This window comes from Pempheris klunzingeri, chromosome 13, assembly GCF_042242105.1.
Source record: "Pempheris klunzingeri isolate RE-2024b chromosome 13, fPemKlu1.hap1, whole genome shotgun sequence".
In the NCBI taxonomy this organism is placed as follows: domain Eukaryota; kingdom Metazoa; phylum Chordata; class Actinopteri; order Acropomatiformes; family Pempheridae; genus Pempheris; species Pempheris klunzingeri.
Window position 1 is genome coordinate 17,868,675 of NC_092024.1, and position 17,045 is coordinate 17,885,719.

At 42.5% G+C, this 17,045-nt stretch overlaps 2 protein-coding genes across 3 annotated transcripts in view; both read left to right on the plus strand.

Annotated features, from left to right (window-relative positions):
• The window catches only part of pld1a (phospholipase D1a), a 29,108-nt gene extending 19,442 nt beyond the window's left edge, over positions 1-9,666 (plus strand). For both annotated transcript variants that reach the window (XM_070842005.1, XM_070842006.1), the window contains exons 12-26: positions 940-1,021; positions 1,654-1,764; positions 1,880-2,065; positions 2,522-2,735; positions 2,898-3,026; positions 3,405-3,523; positions 3,972-4,085; positions 4,723-4,833; positions 4,952-5,040; positions 5,200-5,313; positions 5,487-5,536; positions 5,669-5,803; positions 6,368-6,521; positions 6,738-6,855; positions 7,185-9,666. In XM_070842005.1, the coding sequence (XP_070698106.1) occupies positions 940-1,021; positions 1,654-1,764; positions 1,880-2,065; positions 2,522-2,735; positions 2,898-3,026; positions 3,405-3,523; positions 3,972-4,085; positions 4,723-4,833; positions 4,952-5,040; positions 5,200-5,313; positions 5,487-5,536; positions 5,669-5,803; positions 6,368-6,521; positions 6,738-6,855; positions 7,185-7,409 (1,951 nt within the window). In that variant the 3' untranslated portion in view covers positions 7,410-9,666. The remainder of the gene's footprint in view (positions 1-939; positions 1,022-1,653; positions 1,765-1,879; positions 2,066-2,521; positions 2,736-2,897; positions 3,027-3,404; positions 3,524-3,971; positions 4,086-4,722; positions 4,834-4,951; positions 5,041-5,199; positions 5,314-5,486; positions 5,537-5,668; positions 5,804-6,367; positions 6,522-6,737; positions 6,856-7,184) is intronic.
• A 1,186-nt stretch (positions 9,667-10,852) lies between these two features.
• Positions 10,853-17,045, plus strand: part of tnika (TRAF2 and NCK interacting kinase a) — a 57,579-nt gene continuing 51,386 nt past the window's right edge. The window contains exon 1 of the mRNA XM_070842310.1: positions 10,853-11,189. Within this exon, the coding sequence (XP_070698411.1) occupies positions 11,133-11,189 (57 nt within the window). The 5' untranslated portion in view covers positions 10,853-11,132. The remainder of the gene's footprint in view (positions 11,190-17,045) is intronic.

Below are 17,045 nucleotides of genomic sequence, written 5' to 3' on the forward strand. Positions count from 1 at the left end.
CTGTCTTTTTACCTGTGAGGGCTCATGTTCCTCACATAAGAAGTGATTACATGACCTGTCAAGTTAAATGAATCTGTAGTTGTGTCACTCTGCACTTTGTATGCGAGCTTGCATGTCTGTTTTTCTGTCTGTATGTGTCATCGTTCTATGTGTGTGGCATGTAATCCCGGTTTATAATGAAGTTTTTGTGTTAAAGATTAAAAAAACACTACAGTTTCTGTTCAAAACAAAGACAAACCTTATTTGTTTCATTAGAAACCTGTTGTCAGATGACAGTCACTACTTACCGTACCCTGTTCCCTGAGGATACACTAATATAGTACAAAGATGCAAATCAAATCAAATCCAGCTCAACTACTTTGCAGAGTAAAGTAATTGTTCTTGCTTGTATTTTATCTGAGGTGCAGTCAACATTCTACTTTTCACACCTTGAAGGGTGTTTTCTAATGGAAAATAAATGCTCTATTTGTCTCCACTAACAATGTTTATGATTTTCAATGCTCTTGACAGTGTAATTTCAAATATATTAGTTCATGGTCCCTCAGTGCCAAGTGAGCCACTGTTTGGCATGGCTGACGTCATTGTGTTCCAAGGCAGTAATCACTGGGCTTATGGTCTTAACCAATGAGGTTTTAGTTGTGTGCAATATGAGCCAATAGCACTGTAGACATTTAAGCACACACTGCCAATGTGAATAACTCATGAGACTAAATTATTATTTCATGTCTGTCATATAGTGTGTAAAATGTGTTTGTAGCTCTGGGGGATGAATCTAAACATTGATTTTCTCTGTTATCAAGTTTAAGTAGTGGTGAAGTAGTAAGTGATGCATGCATGAATGCCTGAAAAAAAAAACTACATCATTTTCTCTTATGGTTTGCATCTCCCTCTCTGTCCGTCTGTCTACCTTGCCGTCTGTTTCTGCCTCTTTTCCTCCAGGCTGAGTCCAGAGATCTTCTTGAAGAGGCCTGTAGTGGAGGGCAACAGGTGGAGGTTAGACTGTACCCTCAGACGCAAAGCGGTAGGTACAAACATTATGGGTAGTCAGTGTTGAGCACTATAGACTGTGTGAGCAGACCCACATTAGCTCAGAGGAGAAAACAATCCTTCTGTACACCAGAATTTTTTTTACAGCCCAAGAAACGAATGTGATCGGCACCACTATTTATTTGCAAACCATAGTTCGATGTTCACTGCTCACCATTTGAATGAGCATACTTCATAATCTGGGATGTAGAGCAGGATAAATTACCTTTGTATATCCACCTCTTTATGTACAGAAAATGTATACACATGCATTTATGATTACGCTGATATAAATCTTTACAATATAAATTCATGTACAGTACATCAGGCTTATATTTAGTATTTACGACTTTACCCAATTTTTCTTATTCCGCTTCACTGTCTGCCCCCCCTGCTTTTACACATTAATCTTGAAACATCATTTTCAAAAGTAGTTTACTTCAGTATTTTGGCATAAATAAATGCCATATGTTAGTTAGTCCTGTAACACCATTACATTGAATAAAAATAATCAGGTTTCCACTTCAGAAATGATTCACACTGCATTGAAACCAAAGTAATATGTCAAATCTGTTAAATGACTAGAAATGTGTATTTAATATTGCTTTTTCCGCTCCGTCTCTACAGCAACAGGGAGTGCGGATCTTTGTGATGCTGTATAAGGAGGTGGAGCTCGCCCTGGGCATCAACTCAGGCTACAGCAAGAGGACCCTTATGCACCTGCATCCCAACATCAAGGTGAGTGAAGAATTACATAGTAGAAAATATACTTGTATTTGTGATTTTCTGCAGTTCTCACAACTTATACAGTCTTCGTCCATATTTTACTGTATTTCACATGTTTGTGGTTCAGGTGATGCGTCATCCAGACCACGTCTCCTCCTCCGTCTATTTGTGGGCACATCACGAGAAGATTGTTGTCATTGACCAATCGGTAGCCTTCGTGGGTGGGATCGACCTGGCATATGGTCGCTGGGACGACAGAGAGCACCGGCTGACGGATGTCGGCAGTGTGACGCGTTCTGTGGCCCTGGAGCAGGTCAGACGCACAAACACACACACACACACACACACACACAACTTATTAAAATGCTTTGTCCACAGTTTGGAGTTATTGGCAATAAATGTGGTTTGAACCTCCTGACAAATGGTTCAAATATGAAGTGAAAGGGAGGAAATGGCGGACATTTTTCATTAAAACTCACACAGTCGAACAGATCAGAGACTCCATCATTGAAAGGCTCATCAGAGCATGCAACCACTTTATTTAAACCATTTGTTTGTTTGAATACTATTTGTGATTAGTTATAGATTTTCTTTAAACATAATCTTCAGACAAACCTGTTTTTGTGGTAAAGACATTTGACAAATAATGGCTCATGAAAAACCTGTGAATATTAAATGTTTCCACGTATTAGACTGCGTTAGTTTTCACAAGGTGTAGGTAATAAACTAGCAACTGAGTGCATGTCCCCTTTTGTTTTCAACTTCCCAGGCTGGGCCCACCAATACTCCATCCAGCAAGGGTGTGTCCTCTGCCGATGGCGTCTCCACGAGCAATGGGCGAGGAACGCCCCCCAGTGATCCGGTGGATTTGCCCAAGCTGAAGGGAATTGGGCGGAATAGGAGGGCTCGCTTCAGCCTGTACAGACACCTGCACAAGCACACTTTGCAGCATGCAGACAGTGTCAGCAGTGTCGACAGCGCAGGTGTGTTCGTATGAGAAGAAAGAGAGAGAATATGTGGGAATGTTGGAATATGAATTGAGTGGAAAAAGAGGCACACTGCTATACTGTATATATTTACTGTGAATGCAATCTATTTACCATAATATTTTCATTCTGTGTGTGTGTGTGTGTGTGTGTGTTCAGGGAGCGGTTCAGTACAAAGCCTAAAGACAGGTGTTGGAGAGTTACAGGGCAACACACGCTTCTGGCATGGAAAGGACTATTGCAACTTTGTCTACAAGGACTGGATCCAGTTGGAGAAACCTTTTGATGGTCCGATACACACATATACACACCTAGACACACACTCACACTAAGATATTCGCACACTCTCTGAAAAATGACCTCTCTTGCTAGGTCTAAACTGTTTTTGTTTATTTTTAGTATACAAAGCCCTACTTAATATTAATCTTAGTCTCATGACTTTTTCCTGTTATACCACCTTGCTGGAAAATGAACGTGAAGTGAAACTGAGTTCCATAAAACACTTTTTTGTTCCATTTTTTTTCTTTCCCTCTCTCTGCACCAAACTCTCTGACCCCGCTGTGCTCATTTCTTCCATCTTTTCCCCTTCTGTCCCCTTCCTCTCTGTCCGTCTCTCACCACCATACTTCTTTCCTGTATTACCTGGGTTTCCTCTACTCTGTGCAGACTTTATTGATAGGTACACAACTCCCAGAATGCCTTGGCATGACATTGCTTCGGTGGTTCATGGCAGAGCTGCCCGGGATCTGGCCAGACACTTCATTCAACGCTGGAACTTCACTAAGGTACTGTACACACACACATTGTGTACATTAACAAACCTACACAGGGATGTAGAGCAGGATGAAAGCTTGAAGCTAAACATGTTTAACTAGGATTATATAAGACGAAGCTTGTTTGTTGGCTGAATTTAACCTAATAATTTAACCTTTTTAGACTGATAGCATATTACTTGCAATACAAATTCATAGTTGTATAAATTGTGAGTGGTAGCTAAGTAATGTAAAAAAGTGGAGAAAATCATGATTTGTTGACTTAAAAAGTAAAACGGGACAATAAACACGAACCTGGCGAAAACTTAGGAAATGTTCAGGCTGGAAAAGTGGAAAAAATACCTTCATTCTCACACTCATGCTTTCCATGGCATCAGCTTTTTCCTCCCGTTCTCCAGTTTTGACTGTTTTCCACTCCTCCTCTGACCCCATACTTACCCGAGCTCTGCCTCCCCTACAGATCATGAAGCCAAAGTATCGCTCTCTGTCTTATCCATTCCTGCTGCCCAAGTCTCACTCCACCGCCAGTGAGCTCCGATACCAAGTCCCCGACTGTGTCAATGCCAAAGTGCAGGTAAGAGAACTGCACGCACCAACTACCACTAATTTATATTGTGGAAAATGTTCTTTTTCTTTCTTTATAATTATATAAAATGAGAAAACGGTGCAGAAACCGACCATTCAAACTTAAAAAGAACCACTGGAAGAAAATTACAGAGAAAATACAAGAACACACGCAGAATAAACTCCCACTACTCCGCACTACTTTCCACATCCTCAGTCTGCAAGCACTGCTGGAAAAAGATAAAAGAGAACAGCGTTAAAAAACTCTCCATGGACCAAAAAGTTATATAACTACAAACATTTATACTTGCGACTGACACTCAGGGGTTTAGCCGAAAGGAACTGACCTTTGAGTGAAAAGCTTGACTAAAATAAGAAGTGCGTGATGTTTTGTTCTAAGGCAAGGTGTTCTTTTGTTTTCTCTGTGCCATTTAATACATCTGTTTTAGTATGTACAACTGCTCCATATATATACTACCACTACCACTAATATTACACAACTATATTATCTAGAAATGTTAGTTAGTATTTATATATACAGCATTGGAGAGTATTAGCCACACATGTTCGTTCATATGGTTACAGCTATCATGAATGAGGTGCAAAATGTTTTACTGCTGTAATAATCCTTTGCCTGTGTGTACGAGGTGTTGCGGTCAGCAGCAGACTGGTCGGCAGGCATAAAGTACCACGAGGAGTCCATTCATAATGCCTACATCCAGGTCATTGCCAAGAGCAAACACTACATCTACATAGAGGTAAACCAGCAGTGAGGCCAGCATATGAGAATAAAAGATAAGTACTTTAATATGATTTCAGAAGTTTTTTTTTTGTCACTTATAATTTGTGTCCCTCCTTTCTCTCCCCTCCTATCAGAACCAGTTCTTCATCAGCTGCGCCGACAACAGGACGGTCTACAACAAGATCGGAGACGCCATCATCGAGAGGATCATTAGGGCGCACAAGTACTTCTCTTTATTCAAACCATTTGTTTGTGCTCATGACCATAGGAAGGATGTTTCATGTATATGCACACAAGATTAGTCCTCTCTGTTCTTCTACTTCTGCTTCTCACGGCTTGACATTGGTGCCTTTATGTAACTGGCGTGTGTGTTTGCTCACAGGGAGGGTAAGAAGTACCGAGTGTATGTGGTCACCCCTCTGCTTCCTGGCTTTGAGGGAGACATCACCACAGGGGGAGGGAACGCTATCCAGGCTGTCATGCACTTCAACTACAGGTGAATCACGTGACACTTTAATAAGTTATATGTTGAATGAGGAAGAGAGAAGGGAAATGAGATAGTAGATGTGAAAGTGTCATTGGAATCCCTTTGTATTAAATATCTGTCAAGGATGTACTTATGCAATATTCATTTACTTTTTGATGAGTTTTTATCTCCTGCCTCCTCAGAACCATGATCAGAGGAGAATACTCCATCATCTCCCAGCTGAAAAAGGAGAGTAAGTACAAGAATGAATTATAACATCAAATCTTTTTATACCTAATATTAAAATTACAGCTGATAAACTGTTAATTCTCCTAATTTCATCCTCCACTGCTCTGATTTTTCTGTTTCTCCTCTCCTCTCCCAGTGGATGACCACTGGATGAACTACATCTCTTTCGCTGGTCTGCGGACTCACGCCGAGCTAGAGGGACGTCTGGTCACAGAGCTCATCTACGTCCACAGCAAGATGCTCATCGCTGACGACAACACAGTCATCATCGGTTAGTCTCTCATCTGCTCTCTCACATTCTGTCTCTTTTTTTTTTTTCTCTTCTCATGTTGTTTTCACTCACTGCTATTTCAGGCAAAAAGCCTTCTCTGACTTGACACCATGGAAATGTGATAAACCTCTCTTTATTTCTCTATCTTTGACCATGTGTGCAGCTAACAAATGTGCATACAAATACTGTTTAAATATGCGGTGACTGCTGCAGTGTAGCTCTGCTGTGCCCTCTGCTGGCTGATAATGCAGAGCTCGTTCTCTCAACAACAAGCAACAAACCAAGAACACACCAAAAAGCTGAAAGACTCTCCTTTGCTTGTTTTCTTTTCTGGACAACTGTGTTACTTTTCTCTCTAAGTTTTCTAACTTTTCACTCTGTATTCACCTGTATTTCTACAGGCAATAATAATGAGTCAAATAAAGATGGCTGTTGTGTATGACTGTGTATGGCATGCAGTCTCCAGTGGAAATCCATTACTATATAAGTATTAAATTTGCTTAAATAGCTTAAAGAGCTTGCTTGATATTCAGTTTCCATCCTTTGTTTGTGCGTTTGTTTCAGGCTCTGCTAACATCAACGACAGAAGCATGCTGGGTAAACGCGACAGCGAGGTGGCAGTGATTGTTGAGGACACAGAAAAGGTTGCTGCGGTGATGGATGGACAGGAGTATGAAGCTGGACCCTACGCGCTCCAGCTTCGCCTCGAATGCTTCAGGTGTGTTTGTGAACATGAGAGAGGAAGAGAGAGAGAGTTGTGGTTAAGAAGATCCGATGGGAGTCTTTATGCAAAAGTTTTGTTGTTTTGTTTTGGCTCCATCTGACAGAAACATAATGTGAATAAAGTATCATTTTCTGTATAAGTTTATTTTCTTTTTAACTTTCTTTTAAATGTACTGCATTTCTTGTTTCTATTCTCTTCCTCCCTCTACAGCACTATCCTTGGTGGACACACTGACTCCAGTATTGACCTGTGTGACCCCATCAGTGATCGCTTCTATAAGGAAGTGTGGATGACCACAGCTGGCCGCAACGCCACTATTTATGAAAAGGTATGAGTGGACACGATGGTTACTTTTTCAAAAAAGAATTAAGTCTTCAGACTGAGGAATTAGCACATGTGCCAGATGGTGTCGAGAACATTATGACAAGTACTGTAATTTAGACATCATTCACACATATTGCCTATTTAATAAACATATATAATAAAGCCCAAATATCATTGCAGCCCATCCAGTAGCTTATAATATATTTCACCATCAACCATGACAGTCCAGCTAAACACCCAACAACCCAAGAGGCAAAAATAGCTAAACACATTCGCTTCAGTTAAATACAGCAGTATGTTTCCGGTACATAATGTATGTACTTTTTGCCGCAGGTGTTTCGTTGCCTTCCTTCGTCCCTGGTGAGGAACATGTCCGAGCTGGAGCAGTACCAGTCCAAACCAGGCTTGGCCCAGACTGACCTGGCCCGCGCTCAGGAGGAGCTGCGCAAAATCCGAGGCTTCCTGGTCCAGTTTCCTCTGGACTTCCTGTCTGAGCAGAACCTCATGCCCTCTGTTGGAACAAAGGAGGCCATGGTCCCAACTGAGATCTGGACATAAAGGATATACCACGCCTGCCAGCTACTCACACATCTGAATTGAACTGTTTCTTGAGCGTCTTTAGTGAAGTATCTGGATTGTGGCTGTCATCAAATGTGTAATATTGGACACAAAGGATCACCTTTTACCAGAGATGGGAGGCAAAGTCTCCTCTGGGCTTTATATGACTGCTGGGCACTGACAAATCTCTCAAATCTGTTTCTAGTGAAAAACACTAAACAGTAGTTATAGCTCATTAGGCTAAGCACTAAGTTTTGGGATCTATGAAGAAAAAAAAAAAAGACATCACCCTTGAGGACATATTTTATGACTGCTCTCAAGCTTTGGAGATGAAAAACAGGCACATGAACTTTGGGTTTTGGGAATCAAACTCAACTCTGGGCACTTAAACCTTTGGACTGTTGGAAAAGCTCAGCAAGGATTTCTAAGATGCCAGGGTGAGGACATTTCTGACAATGAAGCTAACAAATATTCGGCTCAAAATGATCACTAAGCACGCAGCGATGGTTATGCATGTGACTTACTGACTTTGTGATGTGTTCTCGTTAGGTGCTTTAGCGCTATGTATGCTGTTTATGAGCTCGCAGGAGACGTGTTGAGCCTGAGTACGAGCTGCTTCAGACAAGTTTAAAAGCTAGAAATCTCAGACGCATCTTTAGGATCCTTTCTGTAAAACGAATCCGAAACACGTGCTCGCTCTTTGCTGTGTAGTACATGCACAGAGACAATTTTACTGATTCAACAGTGGTGCATGATTTTACTAACTGTGCTCAAATCTTGTTAACTTGATTGCTATAGTGGATGTACCAATCACCTCTCTGAAAGCCCCCCTCAGAGACTTTATATTTTCTGCCAGGAGTGTTTTGTGATAATTATCACACACGACGTCTGAGCTTCACTGCTTATATCAAAGTGAACTGTGGCAAGCTGATCGAGGTTAAGAAAGCTAATTCAACTCAGTTATATCATACTGTGTTCTGAGGGGTTAGTAGAGCATTATTATGGCTGAGGGTGTGTGATCAAAGACTACAGTGTACAACAGTGTGTTCAGGGGCTGGATGAGACAATCGGCCCACAAATTCAAGAGTCATTTCCTCTTTGCTCAACAGATGGTGCTAGCTTCTCAAATATACAGTTTGTGTACAGTTGTTCAGCTGTCCAACACGGACCTGCAGTTCTCTCTGCTATTTTTCTGCCTATTGAGTGCAGAATTAATGTCTTTGAAATGATGTAAGCCATGAAAATAAAAAATATAGTATACAAGTGGTCAGGGGGCAAAGCTTTCATATGAAGACACAGTTTGAAATTTCATGTTTCCTGGCAGTTCCAGAGCTTTTTACTCCGAGTGAAAATACAATTCTCCCTCAAACCATTGATTTCTCTTTTTTTTTATGTAACACAGCCTGTGTCTGTCGGGGTGAAATTGAGCTTTTTTTTATTGCTGCTTATGGTATGTGACCCATGAGGCAGTTGTTGTAATTTGTATGTGTGAATGTATGTCACCTGATTTATTTTCGTTTTAAATATTTGTCAGAGTATCTTGTTTGATCACAAAACTCCAGTGAATGTGAAGTTAAAGAACCACTTCTTTAGAATCCAGCTGTGCTCAGTTATTGCATCAAACCCAAATGTCACTGGAAGTAATTGGTGAAAGAAGAATAACTGGTATTGCAGCTGGCAGCGATCCTTAACTTTCCAATGAAATGGCCACAAATCCTTTACTGCCTTTGTCACACCACACCCAACAAACGAATCAACTGGCATTTTTAAAAGGAATTGCACTGCATGGGAACTAATGAAAAAATATAGATGAAGATTTTTTTGAAATGGGACCAGGGAAATGATGAATGTTAACTGAAGTGATACTGTTTGGAAACATTATCCTATTTGTGTCTACAAATACAAAACATTCAACATTTCAATTTTTACTCATTTTGACAATACTGTCTGTGTTGTTCATCCTTGCTGTATTTGTCATGGCATTATTAATGGGATACGAATCATTTAACATTATTTTTTAAATGTATGGCATGGTAGTATTGTGGATTTATAACTAAACCTCTGTGTCTTTATTATAACTATCATGGAGAAGTCTTTTCTGTGGACCCCCTGGACTCAATTTAGCTGGTCTTACTTCCACTCTGTTTCTGTACAATATTCTCTTTGTATTTTTTAGCGTATATCTAATTTCTGTCTGTTCATTAAATTAAATGTTATACATAATTTAAATGGCAAACAAATAAAATTATCTTTGGAATTTTTCCCTTATTATCCCATGGAAATAATGTCGGAGGTGATACATTGGTGTCATTACGATGTGTGATTGGAGACAGCCATACTGCAAGGCTGCTCCAGTTTGAGGATCTCATGTAGTGTACTACAACTGTGTCTCTTCAGCTTCAACTAGCTCAGAGCAGACTTTTTTCCGTCTTTTGAAAGTGGGCCCTTGAATCTAGTTATCAACACACTTTGATTAAGCATAAAATGACTTCTGTCAAACAAACAAAAAAGTGCCAAGTGAGGCTCAGCAGCAGTTACAACTGGTTTGGAACACGTATTGGAGCAGGTATTCATTTACCTGCATTTTATTCCCATGTATATTCACATGTGCCAGGTAACTCAGCTCACTCTTTCTCAATGAATTGCTTGCGTTTATGAGATTAGTATCGCAGAAAACCCTGTAAAAGATTATTTTTTACCAGTGAGTTTAAATATCTTCACTCTTTATCATTTCCACTCTTATCAACAATCATTTCCTTGACCATAATATGGGTAGGAATGTTGTCTTATACAGAATCATTTTTAACTGACAGATGGGGGAGAGCTTGTGATAAGACAACCATTTTACACGAGAAATTCAGTTTACTCTAAGGAATTCTTGTAGAAAACCTGTTGTGTTATGCTTATGTGGCTCTGAAAGGAGCTTTTCAAAGTCTGAAAAAAACAACCCATCTGTAACTTAGCTCCACTTGACTTTACAAAAACATGTTACAGATTTTTTTTTTTAATATAAGCAGAGTTATTGTTAATAATTTGTATTTGTTTAGAATTTAAAAATAGATAAATAATAGTAAAAGATAGATCAGTCTCAAAAGAAATCAATAAGATAAGTAGCCTAAAATAGTTTCTTACTCATCTTCATGTTTTTGAATGACATAGCAGACACACACACACACACACACACACACACACACACCAAAACAGCACAAACACATTGCAGATCTACAGTCGGTGTGTGAAGGGGGGTCATTGGAGAGAAACAAAGTTTGGGAGTCCCTGCTGCCTCACCAAATCCCGCCCAGTAACAGGCGTGGTTTGCAGCAGGCAACGCTCTCCCCAAGCCCTCCCTCCCTCCCTCCCTCCCCCCTCGGTATATTCACTGGCTGTCACAGCAGCGGACACAGCACGAGCACTAGCAGCAATCCACACTCCACGTCGCCTCACCTTTTTCTGTGCCGTCTCCATCCTGCAGACATGGACCCGCAGGTGCCGATGTTCGCGGCGCTCTCGTTTCCAACCTCGTTTGCGCTCTAGCCGTGCGCTCCCGGCCCGAGGCACGTCCCGCTGCCGACCAGAGGGAGACTTGTTCATATTTTGTTGGTCGCCGAGACATCACTGTGCAGGACAGCAGAGACTGAGCAGCAGAGAGGACCACACAGTCGTGACAGCAAAGACCGTGTCAGGATATCGGGCAACTGAAAGCGGCTTTTTGTGCCCTCCATCATGGCGAGTGACTCTCCCGCTCGGAGTCTGGACGAAATCGACCTGTCCGCTTTGAGGGTAAGGTTATTTGACATCTTCCCTTTTCTCAAAATGTAGCTTCATCTGAGAGAAACCGGCGTGTGCGTGTCGTTGGTGCGTGCGTGCGTGCGTGCGCGTGTCTCCCCCTCTCCTGCACCTGACAGCGCTGCCTGAATAGCAACCAGCAGGAGAGCAGAGGAAGCTGCATGAGGCGGATGTGTGGGAGACGGGCAGCCAGGCCACAATGTGTCAAATTATAGATCAAATTAAACATAAACATCATCTAACATGACAGCTGCCAGCTGCATCAGTCTGAAGCTTTGTCTTCATTCAAGTCAGTAACGGGAGGGTTGATGGTGTGTGATGCTGAGCTGAGGTTGTAGCTGGGATTCTGCTGACCTGGATAAGGGGGGGTATGTGAGTGTGTGTCTGTTTTTTTCCACTGGGACAGCCTATTATAGGCCCATCAGCCTTGATTCAGACTTTAACTTATTTGTCCCTCACACTGCTGATCCTCCTGGCTTCAGTGTTGGGGCTCAAGACAGAAACTGTTCCTTGATTTCAGGCCTGTGTTGTTATTTATGCAGAATTCTGTTAATGGTTAACTAGTTCTCCACCTTGTTTATTTTTGGAGCTATTTACTCTGTGTGTGTGTGTGTGTGTCTGTGTGTCTGTGTGTGTGTGTGTGTGTGTGAGGGAGTGCCAACCTACCTGTAGTCACTGTAGCCCACTCACTATCAAGCCAGAAGCTTTGCATGCTGCAATAGCCAGTTCTTTTGTTCATCCGGTGTGTCTGCTGCTGCAAACCACAACACACACTCACACAGACAGAGAGACAGACATACACACAAACAGCCTCCTGCGCTTGTGTTTATGCGTGAATGGCCATGTTTTCGCGTCGCTGGGCATGGTGTGTGTTATTCTGAGTGTGTGTGTGTGTGTGTGTGTTCTGGTTCTGTAATGTGTGGGTGTCTGCTGGGCTGATAGTCTGCTGCACACAAGTAAGGGATGCTGCACATGAGAAAAAGGGCATCAGCTAAAGACCTGTTTGCTGCTCCAAGAAACGAAACCTCATCACAGCCTACCTACCTGTGTCCTTGTCGACTTGATTGTGCCTTCTTGTCCATTTTAATGCCATCTATTCTGTCTGTCTTTGCCTGTATGTTTCTCTCTGTTCATGTCTATTGGCTCGTCTCTGTGTTTCTGCCTCAGTCACAATTGTTCATCCATCTACACACGTGCAGTTCCTCCCATTTCTGTCAATTTTATCGCCCATTTTTCCTGCATCTTGTGTCTCTGACTGACTGACTGACTGAATGTACCTCCCTGTCTATCTGCGAGCCGCTGTCTGTCTCTTAGCATTATCTCTCTCTGCCCACCTCCCTGCCCTGCCTGCATGAAGAGTGATGTTCACAGGGGAGGTGAATGAATTATCAACAACAAAATGCTACTTTTGAGGTTTACACCTACAGCATGTAGCGTGTTTTTTTTTTCACCAGTGTGGAGAGCAGAACTGGGGGTAGGATGGAAAAAAAAGAGAGCACGAAATAAGACGAGGGGGAGAAAGAGACATGAAGAGGAATGAGGAAGAGGAGGGAAGTGTCTCTGCATTGGGAGTCAGCCCATGCATGTCCTGTCCTTTCAGAGGCGTGATGTCGAGCGCATGTCTCTCACTGTGACTCAGGGGCAGCCACAAGGACACAGGCACACATACTAATGCTCACATTTGTTTTTACATGGTCATGCCTTTTGAAGGTATGCACATTTATGTGAGCGGTCTCATCCATAGTGGTGATTTGACGCCTCTTTCATTTATATGTTCTGCATGTTTGTATGTGCACACCCACATCTTATTACCAGAAAGAGAAAGATCCCAAACCCCTCAAAGAACCTCATGGTTTGCTAGAATATGATTTTTTTTTTTTTTTTAGAGGAATGAGACTTTCATAAAGTCCCTTCGGAGTCTTGTGGGAGTCTTGTGCTTGAGTTTTTCCTACAGTGTAAATAGCACATTGCTTCAATCAAGCGCTTGAGCAAGTAATAAAAGAACAGAACAGATGATGTTTCCAGTCTTAAAGCTAGTTAGGGGAAGCAAAGGGCTAAAAATGTGAGACAGTGTTTATCAGTGTGTAGTGTAACTATATAACTGTTCCACAGAAGCGTTCTCTTGTTGCACCACCTACACAAACATGCAAGACAGGTTAGAAGGAAATGTTTTGTCTACTAATGACATAATATCTCAAGGTAAACACAGATTCCCGCAGGATTACCGAGGAAACCCAACACGTGTGGACAGTACCCAACTTGTTTTTCTACCTTTCCCTATCTCTGTTCTGCGTCAGTTCCCGTCCTTCACATTTTTCCACCTTTTCATCATGTTTTTTAACTTATCATGAGTCTCACATGAGTGTACAGTCAACTGCTGGACTGGCTAGACAGGAAGTAGGTCAGCTGGCTCTGGCGAGGTGGGTGGGGGGTGGAGGGGGTGGGGGGGGGTGATTATAATACAGGCATGGGTGAGGGGGATTGTGTTATTGTCTGTGTGTATGTATGGGGGGGATGGGGGGGGGGGTTTCAAGAGGTAGAGGTTTCTCTTGCACTTGGCTGCACCAAGGCACACTGACCATCTCTCACACACACACACACATACACACACACACACACACACACACACACACACAGACAGACAGACAGACATGACTGAGAGGGAAGTAAAGTGGAAAGAGAAGTGGCTTTTCATGTTTGCTGTCTCGGTACTTTTCCCTTTTTCTTTTCTTTCTCTCTCGCTCTCTTTTCATATGCCTCGTTGCCTCTCTGCGACATTTGCTGGTGTCACACATCAACCCCGACAGCACCTCTACAGATGTCGCGTGCTTCACTTGAGTGAGAAAGGCCAGAGTCAGAGGCAGGCACAGAGATGTCACCGCTGTTTCCCATCTTGGCGTGACTCACAATGATGCCAAAAGACCAGAAGAGGTCGAGACGCTGTGGTTTTTATACAGACAGTGGTTTTTATGTAAAGCGATACACACACGTGCGCACACACGCAGGTCAGAGGCGTCAGGAGCACGGGTTCATCCAGTCAGCTGACGACAGCAACAGATGGTAAACCAGCAGGAAGTATAGTCACAGCACCACACACACACACACACACAGACACACACACTGCCAACAGACAAATGTGCTGTGCAGGGACTCAGGTGTGAGGTCTGAGATGAAAGAGAAAGCAGGTGAGGATGAAGGGATGGTGACCTGGTCAGAAAAAGTCAGAGATGGACGCAGAGGGAGAGAGCCAGAGCAATGGATTCTGGGAGAGAAACAAGATGTGGGAAAATGAATGCAGCTTAGACAGACTTAGAGGGACAATGAGAGACAGAGAGAGCAGAAGGACAGAAGAAGAAAGCGACAGAGGCTGTACTCAGGCTAAAAGGTGGAGATGTGACCAGTGACTAAAGTAGTCCAAAGCAAAGACCCCTCTCCAGATCTCCCCCCTCCCTCCCTCCCTCTCCATCCCTGTTGCCCAGTAAGGCCACATTCCTCAGCCCCTCACCATGGACGCCATAGTAACGGGGCCACAGCAGTGCCCAAGGCTTACACAGAGCTTATTCATGAATAGTCTATATACTGTATGGCAGTCTGTCGCTGAGAAATGCCCCTCTCCCTCCCACCCTCCTTTCCACTCTGCCTGCCTGCTTCTAGTTGACCTATTTTCTCCCCCCCAAGTCACTGATGGAGCCGCATCAACTCTTTAATTCTCTGTTACACTTATACAAGCACTGAGATGTATAAGTTGGCTCTGTACACATAAAACTATGACATTCTTTATCTTACTCTGGCAAATTAAATTAGTATTCGCTGATGGTTTTTTTTCACGGTGTCCTGTTTGGTACTTGAGAGCACCAGCTGATTTAAACAAAATAGTGATGATGAATAATGATTCATCCTATGCCAAGTAAAGGAAAGTCTGATCTTCTGTTGAGGTTGAGGACAGGTTTTCCTTGGAACATTGTTTAATGCACAGGAAGTGATGTTGTTTATGTTGTTTGTAAGTAGTGAAAGCAGCGTCTCTGAGCAGGCAAAGAAAATGAAATTCAAAGAAATCACAGTGTCAGCCACGCTCTTTGATTTCCAAATGATTTCTTAGAAGTGTACAGAGCATAAACAACACAGCAATCAGCAAAGATGATGCCAAAAGCTATGATCTTAAATTATAATGTATTATGTTTCAGCATGCTTTAGAGACATTTAGGAGTACATCAAAACATGAGTATTCACAATACCACGCTGTCTAACTCACTCCCATGCTATTATGCACAGCGCACACACACACACACACACACTTGATCTGAAGTGCTTGAAGGAATCATGAGCATGTAAACAAGTCCATAGTAGGAGCTGAATCGCTCCGTTGTGTCTGACTCACGTGGTGCGGGGCACGGAGACAAGAGAGATGGACTGAAATGACAGAGGGAGAGAGCAGCAGGCAGAAATTGAGAAGAAAAGATGAATGATGAGGGGGACGGAGGGATGGACGGAGAGATGACAGGAAAAGGTGTGAGATGACAAGCTGGCAGAGACGGATGGAAGGCGAGAGGCGAGGAGCGGATGGGTTCATTAGCATTGCAGAGGAAACTCTGCAGCACGGATCGTCTTCGGCGGGTTGTAAATCTGTGATTAAGAGTTGACTCCTGTTAATGTACTGTACATGTCTGGGTGAGACGTACTGGGAATTAGGCTACCACAGCATCTCCTTGTAAAAGCAAGCAGTGGTGAGCCGTGTTGTTAAGTGTAAGTGGTTTTATGAGAGGCAGACCCGGCCCCAGCATGACTTCTATCATCCTCTTAGGGTCTCTAATTCAATTCACCTCACTTCTGTGTAATTCACTTTCTATAATCACTAACTGCATTCACCTGGCTACTGTCTAGTGCACAGAAACATGTAGGTCTATGTTAGATACATATATGATCTAGAGAAGAAGCAGCCTGGGTACGCTTCAAGAGAATGCTTAAAAGTTTTCCACGTTCTTGTTCTAATGTCTTGAGTCCCACATAATTGGGCATTTTACTGCATCAAGACAATTAGTAGTGCTACGGTACCATCACTGTCTAGAAAATATGCAGAATCAGCTCTCAAAGCGGCATTAATAGATTTTTTGTGGCTACCTGGGGGAAGCAGAGCAAGCTTTAAACAATGTGCACATACAATCAGCTTAGACAGTTTGAGGACTGTAAGTCCAACATTCACTCTCCTTTAAGTTCTGTTTTGCTGTGCACTAACTTTGTAGCTGCTAAGTGTTCCACATTCTTCACTAGCTAGCTGCTATCTTTGTCTCTTTGCTGTTAGGTGCCAGGCAAGTAGCATACAGTGGGTTTATCAGGGGCTACCGGCTGGAAACTAGGTTGATGAGAGCGCACTGACAATGAATAAAACATTCTTCTCAGGCTGTAAAACCAAAACCGTGAGCTAAAAGATGGTAAAATGCTCCGTAGAGCTGAGGGGAGTTGCACAGTCATACATTTTTGTGTGGGTTTGTCATTATGAGTGACCCCTCTCACATTACATACACATTACATGCTGTAATTTGAGCCACTGTTAATATGAAGCTATTGATTTAATTGTAATTATCTTCTAGCACCAAATTACACCACTCTGTTGCAAACTTCACCTATTTTGTATCTAGGTATGCTAAAGGAAATCTACAGTATAAATAGTAGTAATGTTTAACTCAGGTTCTGGTTGATATAGTTATGACTTAACTCCTCTGTGAGGAATGTCTGGAAAAATCAGTACTTAGTATTCTAGCTTCTGGAACGCATGAACACACTGAAAACCCCGAAGGGAAGAGTGTACGATTAGTGCTTACAAATATCTTTTGGAAAAATGTGTGACATTGC